Source organism: Passer montanus, unplaced genomic scaffold (genome assembly GCF_014805655.1).
Source record: "Passer montanus isolate IOZ18808 unplaced genomic scaffold, ASM1480565v1 scaffold25, whole genome shotgun sequence".
Taxonomy (NCBI): domain Eukaryota; kingdom Metazoa; phylum Chordata; class Aves; order Passeriformes; family Passeridae; genus Passer; species Passer montanus.
Window position 1 is genome coordinate 11,711,444 of NW_024367149.1, and position 20,446 is coordinate 11,731,889.

At 55.4% G+C, this 20,446-nt stretch overlaps 1 protein-coding gene across 3 annotated transcripts; it reads left to right on the top strand.

Moving 5' to 3' along the window:
* The first annotated feature begins 278 nt into the window (after positions 1-278).
* Positions 279-19,759, top strand: IL12RB2 (interleukin 12 receptor subunit beta 2). Of its 3 annotated transcripts, none has more exons than XM_039711544.1 (17): positions 279-621; positions 5,842-5,907; positions 6,422-6,742; positions 7,090-7,204; positions 7,621-7,796; positions 7,986-8,125; positions 8,789-8,933; positions 10,478-10,557; positions 12,783-12,996; positions 14,046-14,246; positions 14,849-14,950; positions 15,027-15,182; positions 15,988-16,125; positions 16,606-16,693; positions 17,309-17,408; positions 17,676-18,070; positions 18,504-19,759. In XM_039711544.1, the coding sequence occupies exons 2-17, from the start codon at positions 5,850-5,852 to the stop codon at positions 18,550-18,552; spliced, it is 2,478 nt and encodes an 825-aa protein (XP_039567478.1). In that variant the 5' UTR covers positions 279-621; positions 5,842-5,849; the 3' UTR covers positions 18,553-19,759. The 3 variants fall into 3 exon arrangements, with proteins under 3 accessions (XP_039567478.1, XP_039567477.1, XP_039567479.1); XM_039711543.1 differs by lacking the exon at positions 279-621 and adding an exon at positions 2,619-2,715; XM_039711545.1 differs by lacking the exons at positions 279-621; positions 18,504-19,759 and adding an exon at positions 2,619-2,715 and having other exon boundaries at positions 17,676-18,149.
* The last annotated feature ends 687 nt before the right edge of the window (positions 19,760-20,446 follow it).

A 20,446-nucleotide genomic window follows, 5' to 3' on the forward strand; every position in this document is an offset into this window, starting at 1 on the left:
CCCCTGCTGCTGGGTCTGGCTCCCGTGTGCAGCCCCAGCCCCGTGCTGGAAGGCCTGCCCCAGGAGAGATGGGGTGGCAGATAGAGGCACTGCAGGGGCTAAAACTGGATTGCAGGCTGGGAGGTGTCACAGAGCTCAGTAACACCCCAGGCCTTGGGGGATTTCTGAGCACACAGAGCAGAGATCAAAGCCCAGATTGTGACCAGGGCTCTGCAAAGCTGCAGAGAAGTGCCTGGCTCAGCAGAACCCTCCTGAAAACGTGCCAGGGCAAAGCCAGCAGCAGCTGGGGCGCCCTCGTGATAAAACTGGGGATAATCCTTGAAAATGATGGGATGTGGGGGAGCCTGACCCACCCCTGAGCCTCTGTGGGGCTGGGGAGGAGGGTGAGCAGTCCTGCCGGGCTGAGCTCAGTGGCACAGACCGAAAGCAGGCTGGTGTTTCAGAGCACAGGATGTGAGAGGGGAGGCTGTGCTCGGGTCTCACCAGGCTCCCCAGCAGCGCCAGCCCCAGTGCCACCTTCCCAGGGCAAATCCCAGGAGGATGGCACCGGGAGAGCCCTGGGAGCAGGGCTGGGGTGAAGGAGCAGAGCTGCACACAGAGAACACCCAGTGAGTGACAGAGGTGAGTGAATGGACTGGGATTGCTGCTCCCCGACCCAGCCAAGCCTTCCCTCGGCAGAGAGGAGGGAATCCTGCCCAGGAGCAGAGACAAGCCCATCCTGAGCCTCTGCAGGATACAGCTGTGGGGTTTGTGCACCACTGGATCTCCAGAGCAGCACTGCAGGACCCAAACCCTCCCTGGGCCCTCCCTCAGCTGGGCTGGCAGGGCTGGGCTGGCAGCAATGGGATTTTCCAGGCTGAGTCACTCATTCCATCCTGCTGGGGACCGCACAGTCACAAAGGGATGGGAAACACCGAGCCACTGCTGAGGGGACCCCAAAGCAGCCACCCACAGGAGGGATGGCTCTGCTGCTGCAGCTGGGGCAGCTCTGCCGGGCTCAGCTCCACGGGCCGGAGTCCAGGGAAGCAGAGAGGGACACCAGGAGAAAGTTATGGAGCTGCTGGAGCTGCTGCAGGGCTGGAGCCCCTCTGGAGCCAGGCTGGGAGAGCTGGGGGGGCTCCCCTGGACAGGAGAAGGATCCAGGGAGAGCTCAGAGCCCCTGGCAGGGCCTGGAGGGGCTCCAGGAGAGCTGCAGAGGGACTGGGGACAAGGATGGAGGGACAGCACACAGGGAATGGCTGGAAGCTGAAAATTGGCAGATTTAGATGGGATATTGGGAATTGGAAATTGTTCCCTGGGCAGGATGGGCAGGGGCTGGGCTGGAATTGCCAGAGCAGCTGTGGCTGCCCCTGGATCCCTGGCAGTGGCCAAGGCCAGGCTGGATGGGTTTGGAGCAGCCTGGGACAGTGGGAGGTGTCCCTGCCATGGCAGGGTGGCACTGGGAGGGCTTTGAGGTCCTTTCCACCCCAAACCATTCCGGAATTGGGGATTCTGTCCCTCCCCTGCCCTCCTGCACATCCCGGGCTGTGCTCGCTGCTCCTGGAGCCCGGGGGGACACCGGGAGCCCCTGGCCGTGTCCCCGGCCCCGCTGTCCCCAGACCCGGCCCCCCGAGAGATCGGGGACACCGCAGCGAGGGAGGGCGAGGTTTGCCCCGTGCCCCTCCGTGCCTCCGGCGCCTTCCCGGTTTTCCTGAGCTCTGCGGCCAGCAGGAGTCAGTGAAGGAATCGCAGGGAAAAGCAGAGTTCGGGGCTTAAAACAGCCCCTGGCCGTGTCCCCAGACCCGGCACCGGCACCCCCTGCTCTGCCTGTCCTGCCGAGAGATCGGGGACACCGCAGCGAGGGAGGGCGAGGTTTGCCCCGTGCCCCTCCGTGCCACCGGCGCCTTCCCGGTTTTCCTGAGCTCTGCGGCCAGCAGGAGTCAGTGAAGGAATCGCAGGGAAAAGCAGAGTTCGGGGCTTAAAATTGTGCTAGAGGGGAAAGCAGGAAAGGAAAGGGGAGGAAAAAGATAGGGGGAAAGATATTAAAAAGATAAAAAAGAAAGGGAAAAAGATTTTTAAAAATATAAAAAATAAAGGGAAAAATACGAAAAAATATAAAAAAGAAGGGGAAAAATACAAAAAATATTATTAAGAAAAAGATTATTATAAGACGAAAAAGATTAAAAAGATAAAGATAAAAAGGATAAAAATATAGAAAAGACTTAAAAATATTTTAAAATATTAAAAATATAAAAAGGGGGAGAGAAAAAAGGAAAAAAGGGGAAAAAGGAAAACGGGTAACAAAGGAAAAGAAAAAGGACAAAGAAAAAGGAGAAAAATAAAAAGAAAGAAAAAGGAATAGAAAAAGAAAGAAGAAAAATGAAAACAAGACAAAGGCAAAGAAAAAAATGAAAGAAGATAAGATAAAGGGAAAAAAGAAAAGTGGAAAAAAACATATAAAGGAAAGGAAATAATTAAAAAAAAAAAAAACTTTTTTAAAAGGAGAAGGAAATAAGAAAAAAATAGACGCGAAAAGGAAGCAAGCGGTGGCCTGGAGGCGATTTCCTCCTGCTGCCGCTAGAACACGAAGCCGGTCCCCTGCCATCCATCGGCATCTTCCCCCAGGGCGGCCCGAGCAGCCCCGGGAGCGGCGGCACCGCCGAGCCCGGCCCGGCCGGCAGGGCTGGGACACGGGAGGTGCCGCAGGAACCCATGGAGACAGAGGGGGAACGAGAGGTAAAAAGGAGCTTTTGGCATTCGGGGTTTTGGGGGGTATTAACTCCCCCGCTCATTCCCCGGCAAATTAATGATAATTATCAGCAGCTCTGGAAAGGAGCCCAAATGTTGCTCCTGGTTTCTGGGGGGAGGAGAAGCAGCTGGAGGCTCAAAGGGAAAATTCGGGATTCTGGAGGCTGCACGTGTTGTGTTCCCTCCTTGCTAGAGCTGCCCTGACACACTGAGGGGAGAAAAGCTGAGCACAACCAGGCAGGAAAACTGAGCTTATGTCGCTGGTGGCCTGAAAGGAGAAGGAACAGCAATAGCAAGATATTAATTCTTTTAAAACTCTGTTAAATGTGGAGTGGGTTGTGGGAGTGCTGGATAAACGAGAGAAAGCAAAAATCATCTTGCAGAGAAGCTAAAATGAGAGTGGCTGTGCCTGTGGACGAGCCCCCTGCTCTGAGCAAAAATTCTACTTTTTTTCTCCTCTCCTCTTCCCTTTTCCCCTTTCTTTTCTTTTCCCTTCCTTTCCCCCCGGGCCGGGGGATCGGGGTCGGTAACCCCGGCCGGGCACGGGGGGGTGCCGGGATGTCCTGGGATGTTCAAAGATTTGGGATTCTCCTGCCCTGGGATATTCCTGCCCTGGAATGTTCCTGTAGTGGGATTTTCTTTGCCCCAGGGTTTTCTTTGCTCTGGGATTCTCCTGCCCTGGGATGCTTCTAACTTGGAATTTTCTCTGCTGTGAGATGCTCTTGCCCCAGGATGTTCCTTACCCGGGATTTGCTCTGCCCTACAACCAGGCAGGAAAACTGAGCTTATGTCGCTGGTGGCCTGAAAGGAGAAGGAACAGCAATAGCAAGATATTAATTCTTTTAAAACTCTGTTAAATGTGGAGTGGGTTGTGGGAGTGCTGGATAAACGAGAGAAAGCAAAAATCATCTTGCAGAGAAACTAAAAGGAGAGTGGCTGTGCCTGTGGATGAGCCCCTCGCTCTGAGCAGAAATTCTACTTTTTATCTCCTCTCCTCTTCCCTTTTCCCTCTTTCTTTTCTTTTCCCTTCCTTTCCCCCCGGGCCGGGGGATCGGGGTCGGTAACCCCGGCCGGGCACGGGGGGGTGCCGGGATGTCCTGGGATGTTCAAAGATTTGGGATTCTCCTGCCCTGGGATATTCCTGCCCTGGAATGTTCCTGTAGTGGGATTTTCTTTGCCCCAGGGTTTTCTTTGCTCTGGGATTCTCCTGCCCTGGGATGCTTCTAACTTGGAATTTTCTCTGCTGTGAGATGCTCTTGTCCCAGGATTTTCCTTACCTGGGATTTGCTCTGCCCTGGGATGTTCCTTACCTGGGATTTGCTTTGGGATGCTGCTGCCCCGGGATTTTCCCGTCCCGGCCGTTCCTGCCCCGGGCTGGGTGTTTCCCGGCGATGTTCCTGCCCAGGAATTCTCACTGTCCCGGGTGTCCCTGAGGGCTGGGACGGAGCAGCCCAGGGACAGCAGTGCCCCAGGCCCCTCCCGAGCAGCGCTGTCCCCTCCCGGTGTCCCCCAGCTCCGACTCCATCCCCGCTCCCGGCAGGGCTGGGACCAGCCCCAGCCTGGCGTGGGACAGCCCCGAGGTGTGACCGGGGTGCCACTGTCCCCACAGAGCTTCCCCAAAAACCCGGCCAGCGTCACTAACGGGGGACGTGTGAGATTCGGGGCACAAAAATGGGGTTTTTCTGTCCGAAATGACCGAGACGTTCCTCTTTCCTCCGCTGCCCCGACTCCATCCCCGCTCCCGGCAGGGCTGGGACCAGCCCCAGCCTGGCGTGGGACAGCCCCGAGGTTTGGGTGACCCGGGGGCCACTGTCCCCACAGAGCTTCCCCAAAAACCCGGCCAGCGTCACTAATGGGGGACGTGTGAGATTCGGGGCACAAAAATGGGGTTTTTCTGCCCGAAATGACCGAGACGTTCCTCTTTCCTCCGCTGCCCCTCTGCTGCTCCCGTCAGTTCTTGGAAAGCACAAGAGAGGTTTTGGGGGGACAAGCGGGGCTGGAAGGAGCTCTGGGCTCTGGTGCTCCACAGCTGCTCTCCCTTCAGAGTGCAGGGACAGACGGAGTGCCTGAGGCACAGCAGGGGCCGCTCTGATGGGGTTTGGGGGGTAGGAGCACCCACAGCCCCCAGACAGCTCCTGTGGGTTTCAGTGCCCTGCCCCCGGGGTATTTCAGTGCCCTCCAACCAGCACTGCCGATTCCCTCCCTGCTCTGCCACCTAGGGGGGTTCCCATTTGTGCCTGCCCCCGGGGTATTCCAGTACCGTGCCCCCGGGGTATTTCAGTGCCCTCCAACCAGCACTGCTGATTCCCTCCCTGCTCTGCCACCTGGGGGGGTTCCCATTAATTTCCCCCCATTAATTCCCCCCGACTTTCCCATTAATTTCCCTTTTTCTTAGCTCTGAGCTGGCGTTGCTCCTCAGCAGTTTCTCATCCTTTATTCCCGTCACAGCTCACGTCCTCTGACCGAAGGCTTCAAAGTGAGGCTGGATTTGGAGGCTGGATTTTAAACTGGGTTTTAAGGCTGGATTTTAAACTGGGTTTTAGGCTGGATTTTAAACTGGATTATAGTCTGGTTTTGAGGCTGAATTTTAAGCTGGATTTTAGGCTGAGTTTTAGACTGGTTTTGAGGCTGGATTTCAGGCTGGATTTTAGGATGGATTTTAGTCTGGTTTTGAGGTTGGATTTTAAGCTGGTTTTGAGGCTGGTTTTTTCTCGGGTGTTTCGGGCACTTCGCTGTCAGCAGCAGCTGTTTGCAGGCTGTCGACGCAGCCCCCAGGCTTAGTGGAAGGCAGAGCATTTCCCTGAAGAAGCTGCTGAGATTGCTCATCCTGGCACTTACGAGTCACCTACAGAAGGCACCGCACGAGGAGGTCCTGGCTGAGCTGGGGCTCCGCTGCAAGGCTGAACAACAGCCTCTGGATCCCAACAAAACCAGGGAATGTTCATGGGAAAGGTCTCACAGACTGAGCATTTGGGATTTTCTGAAAAAATTCTTTTTTCTACATTACAGTAAAGTAGAAAGTAGTAAAGCAGAAAAAAGGTAGAAAACCCACAAAGATCTGTACATAATATTCCCATTTTTCGGAGCTGGTAACAGGAATTCCTCTCTCTCCAGGCACCAAAATGCCATTTCCACGGATCGTGCCCTCAGCACTTTGGCTGGTGCTGCACCTCACAGCAGGTAAGAGAGGCTTCTTCCTACACAGCAATTATATCTCTCTGATGAAGCACTCAGCCTAATTAGGGTGGGTTTTTTCCAGCTTCTACCCCAAGAGCCAGTGAACATTTTCATTTCTGGGTTAATAATTGATGCAGGGAGTTTGTTTGGATTTCAGTTCCAGTTGGAGCCGTTGGCTTTGTGAGAAAAGGCACCGGGACAGGCAGAGCTCATGAACAGGAAAAAAAATCACAAAATCACAGAATTTGGGTTTGGGATGGAAAGACCTTAAAGCCCAGCCTGCCCTGGCAGGGACACCTCCCACTGTCCCAGGTGCTCCAGCCCCAGTGTCCAGGGGTTCTGGCAGTTTTTACCTGGGGCTGTCTGGGTTTTTGGGGCTGGGAGCGACCCCGTGGCTGCTGATCCCAGACAGGTCCCACGAGTTCCTGGCAGAGCCCGGAATTTCTCCACCAAACAGCGGGAGGCTCCAGCTGGAGCCCAGCCCGTCCTGCTGAGGCTGCTTTCCCTTCCCTTGCAGGACCCTGCAGGAAGGGGCCGGCGGGTGCCAGCGGAGCCGCCCGCGGTGCCACCGAGGTCTGTGACAAGGGCAATGTGACAGCCAGCCCCTGCTGCGCCATCCCCGGTGGCACCAACGTCACCCTGTCCTGCCGGCTGGCAGCCCCGCGGGGCTGGTGCTGGGCAGCGATTTTCCTCAACAGCTCCGAGCAAATCCGAGCCCAGGGGGGCTGGGTCAGCAAAACCTTCCTGGTCACTGCCCACGGCAGGCACAACTTCACCTGCAAGTGCATCTGTGGGGACAGGAGAAAACTCGTCTGCGGAATCGACATCCAGTGTGGGAGTGAGGAAAACCCCTTCTTAATTACTGCCTGAAGTCCTTAATTGCTTCTTACAGCTCTCCTGCGGGAGAGGGAAGCCTGCTAGGCACTGCCAGGGGGTGGCTTTGTCCAGGGCTGCTGCTGGCTCTTCCCACTGGGAATATTCCTGGCTGGAATTGTGCAGCTCTGTTATTCCTGAAGGGAGAGAAGCTCAACAAAACTGCCCAGAGCAAACAACTCCCTCCCTGCCCAGCATCCCCTCCAATGTCTCCTACCACATCCCTGGGGAGAGCCAGGCTGGCTGGAGACCTTGGCCTGAAGGACCCTGAAGGGGCATGGATGTTGGGACTGACAGGAATTTCTGTTTCAGATCCTCCAGACGAGCCCAGGAACGTGTCCTGTATCCAGAAGGGGACACAGGGACACCCCACCTGCACCTGGCACAAAGGCAGGCTCACCTACCTGCACACTGCCTATGGGATAGAGTAAGTGCGGGGTGGAAATGCAATTAGTGCCTAATTACCCCCTGCAGCAGCTTTCTCATCATGCCCTGCAGCTCCCTCGGGGTTCGGTGAAGAGGCTGTGCCAATCCATCCCTTTGGAAAGGGAACCCTGTCCCCACACCCCCAGGGCTGACCCTGTCCCCGTGGCCCGGGGTGATCCCTAAACCAGGAACCCCAGGGCTGACCCTGTCCCCATGCCTGGGGTGATCCCTAAACCAGGACACCCCACACCCCAGGATTGTCCCTGTCCCCATGGCCGGGGTGATCCCTAAACCAGGGAACCCTAGGATTGTCCCTGTCCCCATGGCCCGGGGTGATCCCTAAACCAGAACACCCCACACCCCCAGGCTCACCTTTCTTCCTCAGAAAATCCAACCGACCCTTTCCTCCTGCTCCAGGCTCTCCAACGGGACCGATGTCTTTTCCTTTCCAGAAGAAACTCCCAGCCAGGTTTTGGGCTCCGGGGCTCTGAGCAAGCTGGATTTTGACTCCAACTACACTGTGGTGGTTTCTGCCTCCAACCCGTTAGGAAATGCCTCTTCCCAGCCACTCACCTTCATGCTGGTAGACATAGGTGAGGCACCACTGCCCCCCTCTCCGTCAGCCCCAGGCCTTGGGGAGACCTGAAAATACTCAGGATCTCTTGGAAAAATATTAAATCTCTTGGGAAAATCACCCATCCAGCCCAAAGCAATAACCTTATTTTCCACCTAACGCTGTGCTGCCTCTCTGAACCCCGTTTGTTTCTCTGTTTGGGTGCCAGTGAAGCCACACCCTCCCGACTTTTCGGTGGAATTTGATGACTCCTCTGGCACCAGCTGCACCGTTCTGTGGCACCACGGGGCACAAGCACAGCACTGCAGGCTGAGGTACCGGCCCCTCGGCAGGCACGGCTGGAGCACGGTAATCCCCTGGGATTCAGGGAATTGTGGAGCTGCCGGGCAGGGAAGAGCTCTGGGGAGAGCTCAGAGCCCCTGGCAGGGCCTGGAGGGGCTCCAGGAGAGCTGCAGAGGGACTGGGGACAAGGATGGAGGGACAGCACACAGGGAATGGCTGGAAGCTGAAAATTGGTAGATTTAGATTGGGAATTGTTCCCTGAGGAGGTCCTGGGATGGAATTGCCAGAGCAGCTGTGGCTGCCCCTGGATCCCTGGCAGTGCCCAAGGCCAGGCTGGACACTGGGGCTGGAGCTCCTGGGACAGTGGGAGGTGTCCCTGCCAGGGCAGGGGTGGAACTGGGTGGGATTTAAGTTCCCTCCGAACCCAAACATTCCATGATTCCGTGAAGTTTTCACTGCAAGTGGCAAAAAGAACGCTTTGCTGGGAGCTGAGCACGTCACCCAAACACAGATTTTGGTATGGGCACGTAAGAAATGAGGGGTTTTTCAGATGAGGGATTTTTCAGGCCTGATGATTCCCTTGCATCATCCCTTGAGTTCCTGAGGCTGCCTCAGCTCAGGGCTCCTGTGCTGATTTTAAATCTGTCTGAATTTGTGACTCAGCCCCTCGCTGCCTGCAGCCCTCGTTTCCTCGGGAGTTTAACACCAATTTCTCCATCCCCACTGAAGGTGGAGGGCTCCAGCAGGGAGCAGCATCACCTGCAGGGGCTGGAGCCCGACACAGCCCACGAGTTCCAGCTGAGCTGCAGGATGCTGCCGGGCCGAGGGCTGTGGAGTGACTGGAGCAGCAGCCAGGGCAGCACCCCGGCAGCAGGTAAAGAACGGCCCTGAACCCAGCTCTGGGCTCTGCTCCCGCAGCAAAGCCCAGCTCAGGGGCCAAACTGCTGCTGGGCTGCTCGGGGCGAGCTCCAGGTCCAGCCCCCAAGCCAAGAGGGAGGAGTTTCTGTAAGAAAATTGTGTTTTTAATGAGCAAACAGTGAAGATCTTCCAAAACAGGAATTCCCAGATCTCCCTGAGAAGGATTTTGGGGGCTGGAATGAGATGCTCTTTAAGGTGCCATGCAACCCCTGTCATTCTGTGCTCTCCTGCTTGGCTTTGGCTGCTCTTTTTTGTGAATTACTGGGGCTGGTGCTGTTCTGAGTCACCCATTTCCCCGTGACAGCAGCAGTTTCTGTAAGAGGCATTGATTGATTTGGGAGGTGTGAACTTTTCCCTGCCTCCCCCACCTTCCTCTCAACAGTTTTCTCCCCTTTTCGTTGCACCCTGAGCTTGTGGCCATCACCCCCACCCTGCCCTGGGGTTTTCAGCTGATTTTGTGCCCTCAGAGCAAGGGGAGGCTGCAGACAAGCAGCTCTGGGTGCATCCTCGCTGCCCTGCGCTGCAGGAGCTGAGCTTCTCCACAAGCTGTCTCCTTGCACACCCAAAATCAAACCTTTCCAAGGAGAAATTCCTGTTCCTGCTCCTTCTTGTGCCAGCTGCCAAAACCCTCGTTCGTGTGGTTCACAGGAGTTCAACCCCGGGCTGGAGGGCAGCAGATGCAATCCCAGATTTGGATTTTTCTGCTCTGAGCTGGCAGTCAGTGCCCTGGGTTTATTTCTGCTGCTGTTCTTGTTCCTGTGGCAGTCACTCCAGGACAAGCTGCTCCCACTGTGCTGACCTGGAGGGGTTTGTGGCTGTGCTGGGTCCCCTCAGCTGCCCCTGCTCCAGCTGTTCATGACTGGCACTGGAATTGATGAGTTTGCTGCTCGGGGTCCCTGAGGAGCAAAGCTGTGCCATCCTCTGTGCCCCAGCTTTCCTGGCCCCTCCGTCCCTGATGCTGGATTTTGGGAGCTCATCCACCAGCCAGATCTTCCTTTGATGTCACTTTGGGAGGGTTGTTCAAAACACCAAGAGTTTCCAGTCAGGATTGTGGAAGGAACAGAGCTTTAAGCTGCCTCAGAGAAGCTGTTAAAGGCATTTATGAGGCAGGAAAATCCCACACATCCCCTCATCCCAGGCTGCCTGTTGTTCCAGGATTGATGGAGCCAAGCCCAAGGACCTTCAGAGGGCTCAAATTTATGCAAAGACAGGAGCTAATGCTGTGCTTTGATGTGTGGCTTCCCTTGGGAGCCATCCAGATTACTGAGGTCAGGACAAAGCCACCAGCACGTCCAAACTCCTCTCCTTGGCTTTATGGCTTCTTCTCCTCGTGCTCCCACCCTCCAAGCAGCCAAACAACAGCAAACCTGGGTTATCACACCCTGCAGCATTCCAGGGGCATTTCAATGAGTAAATCTGAATTTTCTCAGGGGTTTTGCCTCCTCATTTGCTGGCTCCAAACCCCAGCCATGCCACTGCTCTGCTTTTCCTTCCCTGCAGTGCCAACAGGAACCCTGGATGTCTGGTACCGGCAGCAGGAGCTGGACTCGGGGCACCAGAACCTCTCCCTGTTCTGGAAGGTGAGTGCACAGAAACCCCCTGGCCTGGTTTGAGCAGACAGGTTCTGCTAGGGAAGGCAGGAGCCTCCCCTGAAATGGAAAACGTAAACCCCCTCCCCCCAAATTATTATAATATTGAAATTAAGGGGCTCTCGGGCAAAGATATGGGAGCAGGAATAACAGGTCCTTATTAGGGAAAAATAAAAATAAAGGGAAAATGCAGCAATACAAACCAACACTGCCAGCCACACAGCCCAAACACAGCTTGTAACCCAGGATAGCCCAGCAGAGGCAGCAAAACGCAGCCAGGTGAGAGGGGAAATGAAACCAGAGCCAGCTGAGAGGGGAAATGATGATTTTTAGGGTGGCAGGGAAGGACTGAGCCCTGGCAGAGCACAAAGGTTTCACCAGTTCCCAGGGACAGGGACACAGACCAAGGGTCCCCTCCCTGTTCCTCCTCTTATTCATCAGCATTTTTCTACCTGCAATTCCATGGAATGCCAGAATTATTTGGATTGGGAGGGATCTTGAGTGTCATCCTGTTCCATGGCAGGGACACCTCCCACTGTCCCAGGCTGTTCCTTCACTTATCCAGCCTGGCCTTGGCCATTCCAGGGATCCAGGGCAGCCACAGCTGCTCTGGGAATTCCATCCAATCCCTTCCCACATCCCAGGGAACAATTCCTAATTCCCAATCTCCCATCCATCCCTGCCCCCTGGCAGTGGGAAACCATTCCCTGTGTCCTGCCCCCCATCCCTTTATCCCAAGCCCCTCTCCAGATTCCCCACCTGAAAACATTTTCAGGATCTGCTGGGCAGAGCTGGTGGCTGGGACCCCACTGAGAACATTCCACAGAGAATTTGGTTTAAAACCCGCCAGAATTGGGTAAAAAAATTCACTGTGTTCCCCCCCACGCCAGGCTGCAAGTGAAAGCAGAAATTCTCATGCAATGCTGTGACCCCAATGTTGTGGCTTCAGCCATTGTGGCTTGCAGACCTTTATCTTGCAGCACTTTCTTTATCAGGAGTGGCTTCCTGCAGCATCATTCATAAAACGGGGCAATAAACTGCGTTTAGAGGTTTCACTGCAGCTCCCAAGCCAGGCTGACACCACTTCCTACCAAGGGCGTGCTCTTGTTCTCAGACAAACACCCAGAAAAGGGCTGGAAATTTAATTTCAGCAGGTTTCCAGTGCTGCTGCCAAAGCACTGCAAACATTTTGGTTTGTGCTTTGTGCATTGTTTCGTTATGACAAAAATCAGCCAAACAAATGAATTAATGCCACAGAAACATCAGGAAACTGAAACTGAGAGTACAACTGCAGGCGCCCAGAGGGGAGCGAAAACCAGGGTGTGGTGTTCCACAGGCTGCAGAGCTGTGTGCTCTGAGTGGTTCAAGTTCAAGAATTCTTTATGGTGGCTTTAAGTAAAACCCAAGGTTTTCCTCCCAAGCAAAACCTGCTCATTTTGACAAATCCAACTGGGCAGTTGATCACCTTTTTTTCCCTCCCTTTGTGAAAAGTGTGGCTTTCAGTGGGGAAAAAAAATAAAAGAAAATAAAAGTGAGAATTCAGGCTCAGGGCAGGAAGGGTTTCAGTGTCCCCAGCTGTGCTGCTGCTGGAGCAGAGCATCTCACAGCAAAACTGGGATTGGGTGACAAAAAAAAATCCTGGAATTTGGGTTTGGGTTGGAATGGAAAAAAAATCCCACCCAGTGCCACCCCTGCCATGGCAGGGACACTTCTGCTGCCCCAGACTGCTCCAGCCTGGCCTTGGGCACTGCCAGGGATCCAGGGACAGCCACAGCTGTGCCAGGCCTGCCCACCCTTCCAGGAACAATTCCTCATTCCCAGTATCCCATCCGTCCCTGCAAAGCCATTCCCTGGATCCTGTCCCCTCATCCCCAGTCCCTGCCCAGCATTCCCAGTGCTCCCAGAGGGGTTCCCAGTGCTCCCAGCGGGGCTCCCAGTGCTCCCAGTGCTCCCAGCTGCGTTCCCAGTGCTCCCAGCTGGTTCCCAGTGCTCCCAGGGGGGTTCCCAGTGCTCCCAGCTGCATTCCCAGTGCTCCTAGCGGGGTTCCCAGTGCGCCCAGCTGGTTCCCAGTGCTCCTAGCGGTGTTCCCAGTGCTCCCAGCTGGTTCCCAGTGCTCCCAGCTGGTTCCCAGTGCTCCCAGCTGCATTCCCAGTGCTCCCAGTGCTCCCAGCTGGTTCCCAGTGCTCCCCGCCGGTGACACCGCGCTCTCCCCGCAGGCTCTGAGCCGCTCGGAGGCAGGAGGGACAATCCTGGGCTACACCGTCACCTTGGAAGCCCTGGAGCAGGGGAAGCTCCGGGCGCAGTCCCACTGGACCACGCAGACCAGCTTCTCCAGGGTGACCCCCAGGGTGGCCCACAGGGTCACGGTGACCGCGCACAACGCGCGGGGCAGCTCCGCCCCTGTGCCCATCCTGACCCACCTGAGCCCAGGTGAGGCCCTGTGCCTGTCCTGACACACCTGGCAGCCCAGGTGAGACCCTCTGCCCCTCCTCACACACCTGGCAGCCCAGGGGAGACCCTGTGCCCATCCTGACCCACCTGAGCCCAGGTGAGGCCCTGTGCCCATCCTGACACACCTGAGCCCAGGTGAGGCCCTGGTCCCATCCTGACCCACCTGAGCCCAGGTGAGGCCCTGTGCCCATCCTGACACACCTGGGCAGCCCAGGTGAGGCCCTGTGCCCGTCCTGACCCACCTGAGCCCAGGTGAGGCCCTGTGCCCATCCTGACCCACCTGGGCAGCCCAGGTGAGACCCTGCAGCCATCCTGACCCACCTGAGCCCAGGTGAGACCCTGTGCCCATCCTGACCCACCTGGCAGCCCAGGTGAGACCCTGTGCCCATCCTGACCCACCTGAGCCCAGGTGAGGCCCTGTGCCCATCCTGACCCACCTGGCAGCCCAGGTGAGGCCCTGTGCCCATCCTGACCCACCTGAGCCCAGGTGAGGCCCTGTGCCCATCCTGACCCACCTGAGCCCAGGTGAGGCTCTGCAGCTCGGCCTGGCCGGGAGCACGGCTCTGCTCCGTGCCGCACCCCTGCAGGTGTTGTGGTCCCTCCACCTCGTGCTCCCTCAGTGAACTTCAGGCACCTGCAGATCTGCTTTTCCCTGTGGTGAGCAGCCCCAGCTCTCAGCCAGAGGGGCTCCAGCCCTTGGGATATCCCCGTTCCTCCTCTGGAATCTCTGCAGCAGCTCCACATCCTCGCGCTTCCATTGGGGCAGGGTGCTGGGGCGTGCCCTGCCAGCTTGGGATGGCACAGCCAGGCTGAGCTGTCCCAGCCATGAGAAAAGCCAGGAATGTCACCGTTCCTGCCAGCAAACCCTCACCCTCCATCAGCACCTTCTCTTCATCACTAGAACTCATTTTATCCTCCCCACGGCGCCCAAGTGGGCGAGACCCAGCAAACCCCACACCCCAAATCCCCCGTTTGACTGAGGCTGCAAGAACCTCGTGCTGACGCTGGCTTTTGTCCTCCCCTGCCAGACCTGCCCCCTCCCCAGCGGGTCTCTGCCGTGGGCCTGGGCAACAGCAGCATCCTGGTGAGCTGGAGCCCCCCTGCCAGAGCCGCCGTGCCCGTCGGGGGCTACCTGCTGGAGTGGGCAGAGCCCTGGAGGGAGCCCCGCCGGCAGCCCCAGCACCGCTGGCTCAAGCTGCCCCCGTCCCACCTGGCCACTGTCATAGCAGGTAACGCCAGCCCGGGCCGGGCACGGCACCAGCGTGCCTGGGAAATGATCTTAGCAGCAAGCCAGGTGGGAATCTGGGCTCCAGGGCCAGCTTTGGAGCAGCCTGGGATGGTGGGAGGGGTCCCTGCCATGGTAGGGGTGGCACTGGGTGGGATTTGAGGGCCCTCCCAACCCAAACTACTCTGGGATTCTATATTTCTATAGATTTCTATAGATTCTATATTCTATATATTTTCTATATATTCTATATATTTTCTATATATTTCTATAATTTTTACTAAAATCACTTCCAGGGATCCAGGGGCAGCCACAGCTGCTCTGGGCACCCTGTGCCAGGGCCTGCCCACCCTCCCAGGGAACAATTCCTTCCCAATATCCCATTTATCCCTTTCCTCTGGCAGTGGCAAGCCATCAATTTTCAATTTAAAGCCCAGTAAGGCTCTGCCAGGCTCAGTAGATCAGAGAAAACTTCTTTCCCTTCTTTACGAAAGATCTGTGAATAATCACAAGAGTTATCTCAGATTGAAGCAGCTGCTGCAGTATTTCTGCCCTGACTGCAAATCCTTGGAGAAGCAGCTCTGCAGCTGTGACTTCTCCCCCCAGAGCACATCAGGGACAACGTCTGCTATCAGATCCACGTGTCTGCACTTTATCAGGACAGAGCCGGGCGGGCAGCTTCAGTCAGGGGAAACTCCACAGCTCAAGGTAAAGCCCAGGAATGCCGCCCAGGAGTTTGTAAGGCACTTTAAGCTCAGCCTAACAGCACTCCTGTGTCTTGCAGCCCCATCAGCTGGGCCCCAGATGTTCACCACCCCCACGGCCAGCGGTGTCCTGGTTTCCTGGGAGGAGATCCCGGCCCCCCAGCAGAGGGGCTGCATCACTGCCTACCACATCTACCTGCACAGGAAGGATGGGCAGGGCCAGCCCCAGGTCCATGGTGGGTGCCCGGGCTGGAAATGCTGCCCCTGCTCCCCTGTCTTTGCTGAAGGTCTCCTGTGGGACCACTATCAGATTTATCCCTGCTCCTCCTATTCTTCTTCCTCCTCTTCATCTTTTTGTTCCTTATTTTCCTCATCTTCTCTTCTTCCTTCCTTATTTTCCTCATCTTCTTCTCTTATTTTTCTTCCTCCTCCTCTTATTCCTCTTTCTTCTTCTTCTTCCTATTCCTCCTCTTATTCCTCTTCCTCCTCTTTTTTTCTCTTCCTCCTCTTCTTTTTATTTTTCCTTATTCCTCTTCCTCCTCGTCTTTTTTCTCCTCCTTTTTCCTCTTATTTTTCTTCATTTTCTTTTTCCTTATTCCTCCTCCTCTTCTTCCTCCTCCTCTTCATCCTCCTTTTTCATCTTATTATTCTTCAATTTCTTTCTCCTTATTCCTCCTCTTCTTCTTCCTCTTCTTTTTCCTATTCCTCCTCTTGTCTTCCTCTTTTTTTTCTTAATCATCTTCCTTTTCCCTCAATCCTCTTCTTCCTCCTCTTTCCCTCTCTTATTCTTCTTTTCTTTTTTCTTATTCTTCTCTCTTTTTTTCCCCATTCCTCCTCTTGTCTTCCTCCTCTTATTTGTCTTCCTCTTTTTTCTCTTACTCATCTTCCTTTTCTTTTTCTTTACTCCTCTTCCTCCTCCTCTTCTTCCTCCTCTTTTCCCCTCTTATTCTTCTTCCAGTTCTTTTCCCTTATTCCTCCCCGTCCCCGTCCTCCCTTGGCTCGGAGCCCGTGCCAGCTCTCCATTTCCATGCCTTTTCCCAGCCGTTCCCGCGGGGAAGGCTCCTCGCTCGCTGCACCTCGCTCCGCTGGAGCCGGGCGAGCCCCACGAGCTCTGGATGACAGCGGCGACCGCGGCCGGGGAGGGGCCCCGGGGCAACAGCGACAGCGTCTGCCTGGACAGTAAGGAGTCGTGCTTCCCTTGGGTCCCTGCCACACCCTGGGAATGCCTTTCCTGCTCCCCCGCGGGCACTGGATCACCTCCCACACCCTGGGAATGCCTTTCCTGCTCCCCCGCGGGCACTGGATCCCCTCCCACACCCTGGGAATGCCTTTCCTGCTCCTCTGCGGGCACTGGAGCCCCCTCCCACCCTGGGAATGCCTTTCCTGCTGCTCTGCGGGCACTGGAGCCCCTCACACCCTGGGAATGCTTTTCCTGCTCCTCTGCGGGCACTGGAGCTCTCCAAAGTGGTCTGAAGATCTCTTGGTGCTGAAGATTTGCAGTTTCAGTTGGGTTGGAGATGTGGAATCTCTTTTTTTTAAGCTCCCAGTGCTGAGGTGTCTCCTCTGTGGTGAAGGGTGGTTTATTTATGAAGCACAGAAAGATCTGGGATTTTTTTCATCTTTTTGACGGAGCTGAATGGTGGCTGCTCTGCGTTCCAGGTGCTGGGGGCTGGCTGACTCTGGTGCTCGTCTGCAGCTTCTTCGTCCTCTCAGCCTGCCTTTGTTCTGTGCCCCCAGCAAGGAGAGTGTGAGTGGATCCAGCAGCTGTGTCCCAGTAAAACCGGGGTGTTATCAGGAGGGATTAAATCCCACAATGGTTTGGGTGGAAAGAGATCTTAACTCCCAGCCAGTGCCACCCTGCCCTGGCAGGGACACTTCCCCTGTCCCAGGTGCTCCAGCCCATGTCCAGCCTGGCCTTGGGCACTGCCAGGGATCCAGGGCAGCCACAGCTGCTCTGGGCACCTGTGCCAGTGCATTTTAAAAATCTTTACTCCTATCTAATCTAAATCGACCCTCTGTTAGTTTAAAACCATTTTCCCTTGTCCTACAAGATGGCCATGCCTCTTCATGAGCATGGAGCAGTGAGGATTATTCAAGATTAAGGTTTCAGAGTACATGAATGAAAGTAAAAATAGGCTCTGAGCTTAAAATACACCTGTAGACCATAGATACTGTGAATTTTCAACCAGATCTTGAAACCAAACTGAAGGGGAGCAATCCCTGGGAGTTATCCCCAGCCAGCCAAGAGCTCTGCAGGTCCCTCTGAGGGTGGTCACACCCGGGTTAGTTCCACACCCAAGGAGCACAAGGGTGCTACAGGTCTCACCACCCACCTTTTTAATTGCCTTTATCCCCCCTGCAGGTTCCAGGGTCTCCTGTCCCTCCTCCTGCCGCAGTGGCAGAGCAAAGCCATTCCCGACCCTGCCAATGCCACGTGGGCCAAGAGCTTAGCGGCTGCCAAGGTAAATTAGAGGGGTTTTTCCTTCTAATCCCACAACCTTCATTAAAAAAAAAAAAAAAAAAAAAAAAAAAGGCCATTGGAGCCATGCGAGCCAGTAATCTCCCAAAGCAGCAAATCCAGCAATCCGTGGCAGCAGACAATCTCCGCTGGAGGAGGCTGGAGGGTGCGCTGGGCGAATTAAAGCCCAGAAGAGGGCGAGATGTCCCGTTTGCTGCGGGAGCGCGTCCCGGGAGATGCGTGCCGGGATTCACTGCGTGTCCCCCCGCAGGCGGAGCTGAGCGCTCCCTCCAGCCCCTTCCTGCCCGGCGCCTTCGAGGAGCCCGAAACCAGCCCTGTGGAGGAAACCTCCGCCCCCCGTGAGCCCCCCAAGCCCCGGGACAAGCCGGCGGTGGGCAGCGGGGACTGGGCACAGGAGAGCCCGGAGGAGCAGCAGCCGCTGCCGGAGCTGTACCGGCGGCTGCTGGTGGAGGCGATGGAGCCCCCGGAGCCCGTGGCCGAGTACATCTCCAGCCCCGGCAGCCCGGGCCCCGAGCCCGAGCCGGCCCCCGAGCCCGAGCCCAGCCCCATCTCCGTCTTCCCAAGCGCATTCCTGCCTCCCGTCCTCGGCTGCCAAGGGAACCTGACTCTGGATCGAGTGAAGCTCAGCGGCAGCTCCTTCCCGAGGTAGGCAGGGGGCGATGGCAGCCCGGCACGGATTTCGGCACTTTACAGAGTATTTCTGTGGTTCGATGCGAGCCCGGCAGGAAGTTTGGCACCTTACAGAATAGTTTGGTGTTTCAATGTGAGCTCAGCCTGGATTCTAGCACCTTACAGAATAGTTTGGTGTTTCAATGTGAGCTCAGCCTGGATTTCGGCACCTTACAGAGCATTTTGGTGTTTCAATGTGAGCCCAGGCTGGATTTCAGCACCTTACAGAGTCTTGGCACTTTACAGAAACATTTCAGTGTTTCAATGTGAGCTCAGCCTCGATTTCGGCACCTTACAGAGCATTTTTGTGTTTCAATGTGAGCCCAGGCTGGATTTCAGCACCTTACAGAGTATTTCAGTGTTTTGATGTGAGCCCAGCCTGGATTTTAGCATTTACAAAATATTTCAGTATTTCAGCACAGCCAGTCCAGTCCCTCACATGTGACACCTCTGAGTGACAAAACCCTTCCCAACCACACCTCACCATTGGTGCTCCTCTGCAGTCAGCACAGCTGGGGATGCCAGAGCTGGATTTGGGGGATTTTGGGAGCTCTTCCTGCAGCCTGGGCTGCCTCAAGCCCTGTCCCACGGCCCAGCCCAGGATCAGAGCTGGAAGTCACCAGAAAGAGCAAGGAACTGCAAAAGGGAAGGATGGAACAGCTCAGCACCTGCTGTTCCTCCCCTGGCACCAAGTCAGAGTCCCCAGTGCCACCAGACCCAGGAGGGACACAGCACCAGAGCCCCTTCCTTGCCTCAGTTCAGGACAGGAAAATTCCTCACCAGAACTAAAAGCAGCAGGCAGCATCTGTACTCAGCCAAATGGATTGTCAAGAGGAATTTAAGTGATTTATTGGAGTGTTCTAATTACAGGCTGCAAGGGTGTTACACATTTAATGACTTTGTTTACCAGATGTGTGTATATAAATAAAATGCTGGAAACCTGAACTTGGCTTCCTGTTGTTTTCTCTGGTCAAGTTCCAGCTTTACACAGAACAATTAAAAAGTAAATAAAGCTGAAACGTTGCAGTTAGAGATGGAGCACTCCAGGTATGAACTCACCTGGAGCATCCTCTGTGTCCCCTGGCAGGGACAGAACTGCTGCTGCCACCATTCAAGTGCAGATTTGGGTATTGCCAAATACCAGCTCAGCCACTGCACTTTGGGCTCTGAGCTCTGCTCCCACCTGTGTCACAGCAAAGGAAAACATCTCCCTCACAACTGGGTCAGACATCCAAAAAACCAGAACCTGCTGCCTGCTCTCCACACCCTGCCTGGGAAGCACCCTGGTAAGAGGATTCTGCCTGAGCACCACAACTCAGCCCCTCAAGTCAGCTCTGCAAACCAAACAGCTAGAAAGGCAGATCAGATGCCAAAATAGGGTTTTTTCCATACAGCACTATTTTGCCATTCATCTTTTTCTGCATGTTGATTTTCTACCTCACCCTAAGGATAAGAGAACATTAGAATTCATTTTCTCCTCACCCTGCAAATCTCCAAATCAATCACAACGTGGGGTTTTGATGTCCAGCCTTGCTCCAAGAGACAGGGATGAGAGCTCTGTAACTCCAGCCTGGAAGTCTCCCAGTGCTGTCCCTCAGCACCCCAGGAGTTATTCCCCCTCAGGACACCCTTTCCAGCAGGAATGCCAAGTTTGGCTGTCCTGGGACACCCTGAGCATGGAACCTGGCACAGGCAGAGCAGCCCAGAGTGCCCAAGGCAGGGAGCCTGGTCCTTGGAATGACTCTGGGAAGCAGCAGCTGGCACAGCTGGAAGGGGCACAGCTGGCTGTCAGTGCTGGGTTTATTAAACCAGAGCTCTGTCTGTGCAAAGCCACCCCCGTGGGCACAGTTACAGGTGGGGTGGGCTCAGCTCCTCCAACTGCTGCCACCACACATTCCCACTGCTTCCCCACATTCCAGGAGAATCCATGTCCTTTCCCACACAGCTAACTCTTGGAGCTGACCAGTCACTCCCCCCTGCCCCCTCCCACCATCCCAGACCCGAGACAACTCCCCTGCTCAATTCCCCACGTTCCAGGAGAATCCAAGTCCTTTCCCACACAGCTAACTCTTGGACTGACCAGTCACTCCCCCCTGCCCCCTCCCACCATCCCAGACCCGAGACAACTCCCCTGCTCAAACCTTGCCCGTGGCTCACTCCAAAGCCAATCTGCTCCACGCCTCCAACTTTCTCTGCTCTTTTCCAAAGGATCAGAATTTAAAAGCTGCAGTCCCTAGATTTGGTGTAACAGCAGGAGCAAGCAAGAGTACAAAAAATGTTACCAAAAGCAAGTTCATGAATCATAAATAACCTACTTGGAAGATTCTTTTTCAAGGCAAAATCCATCCTGGG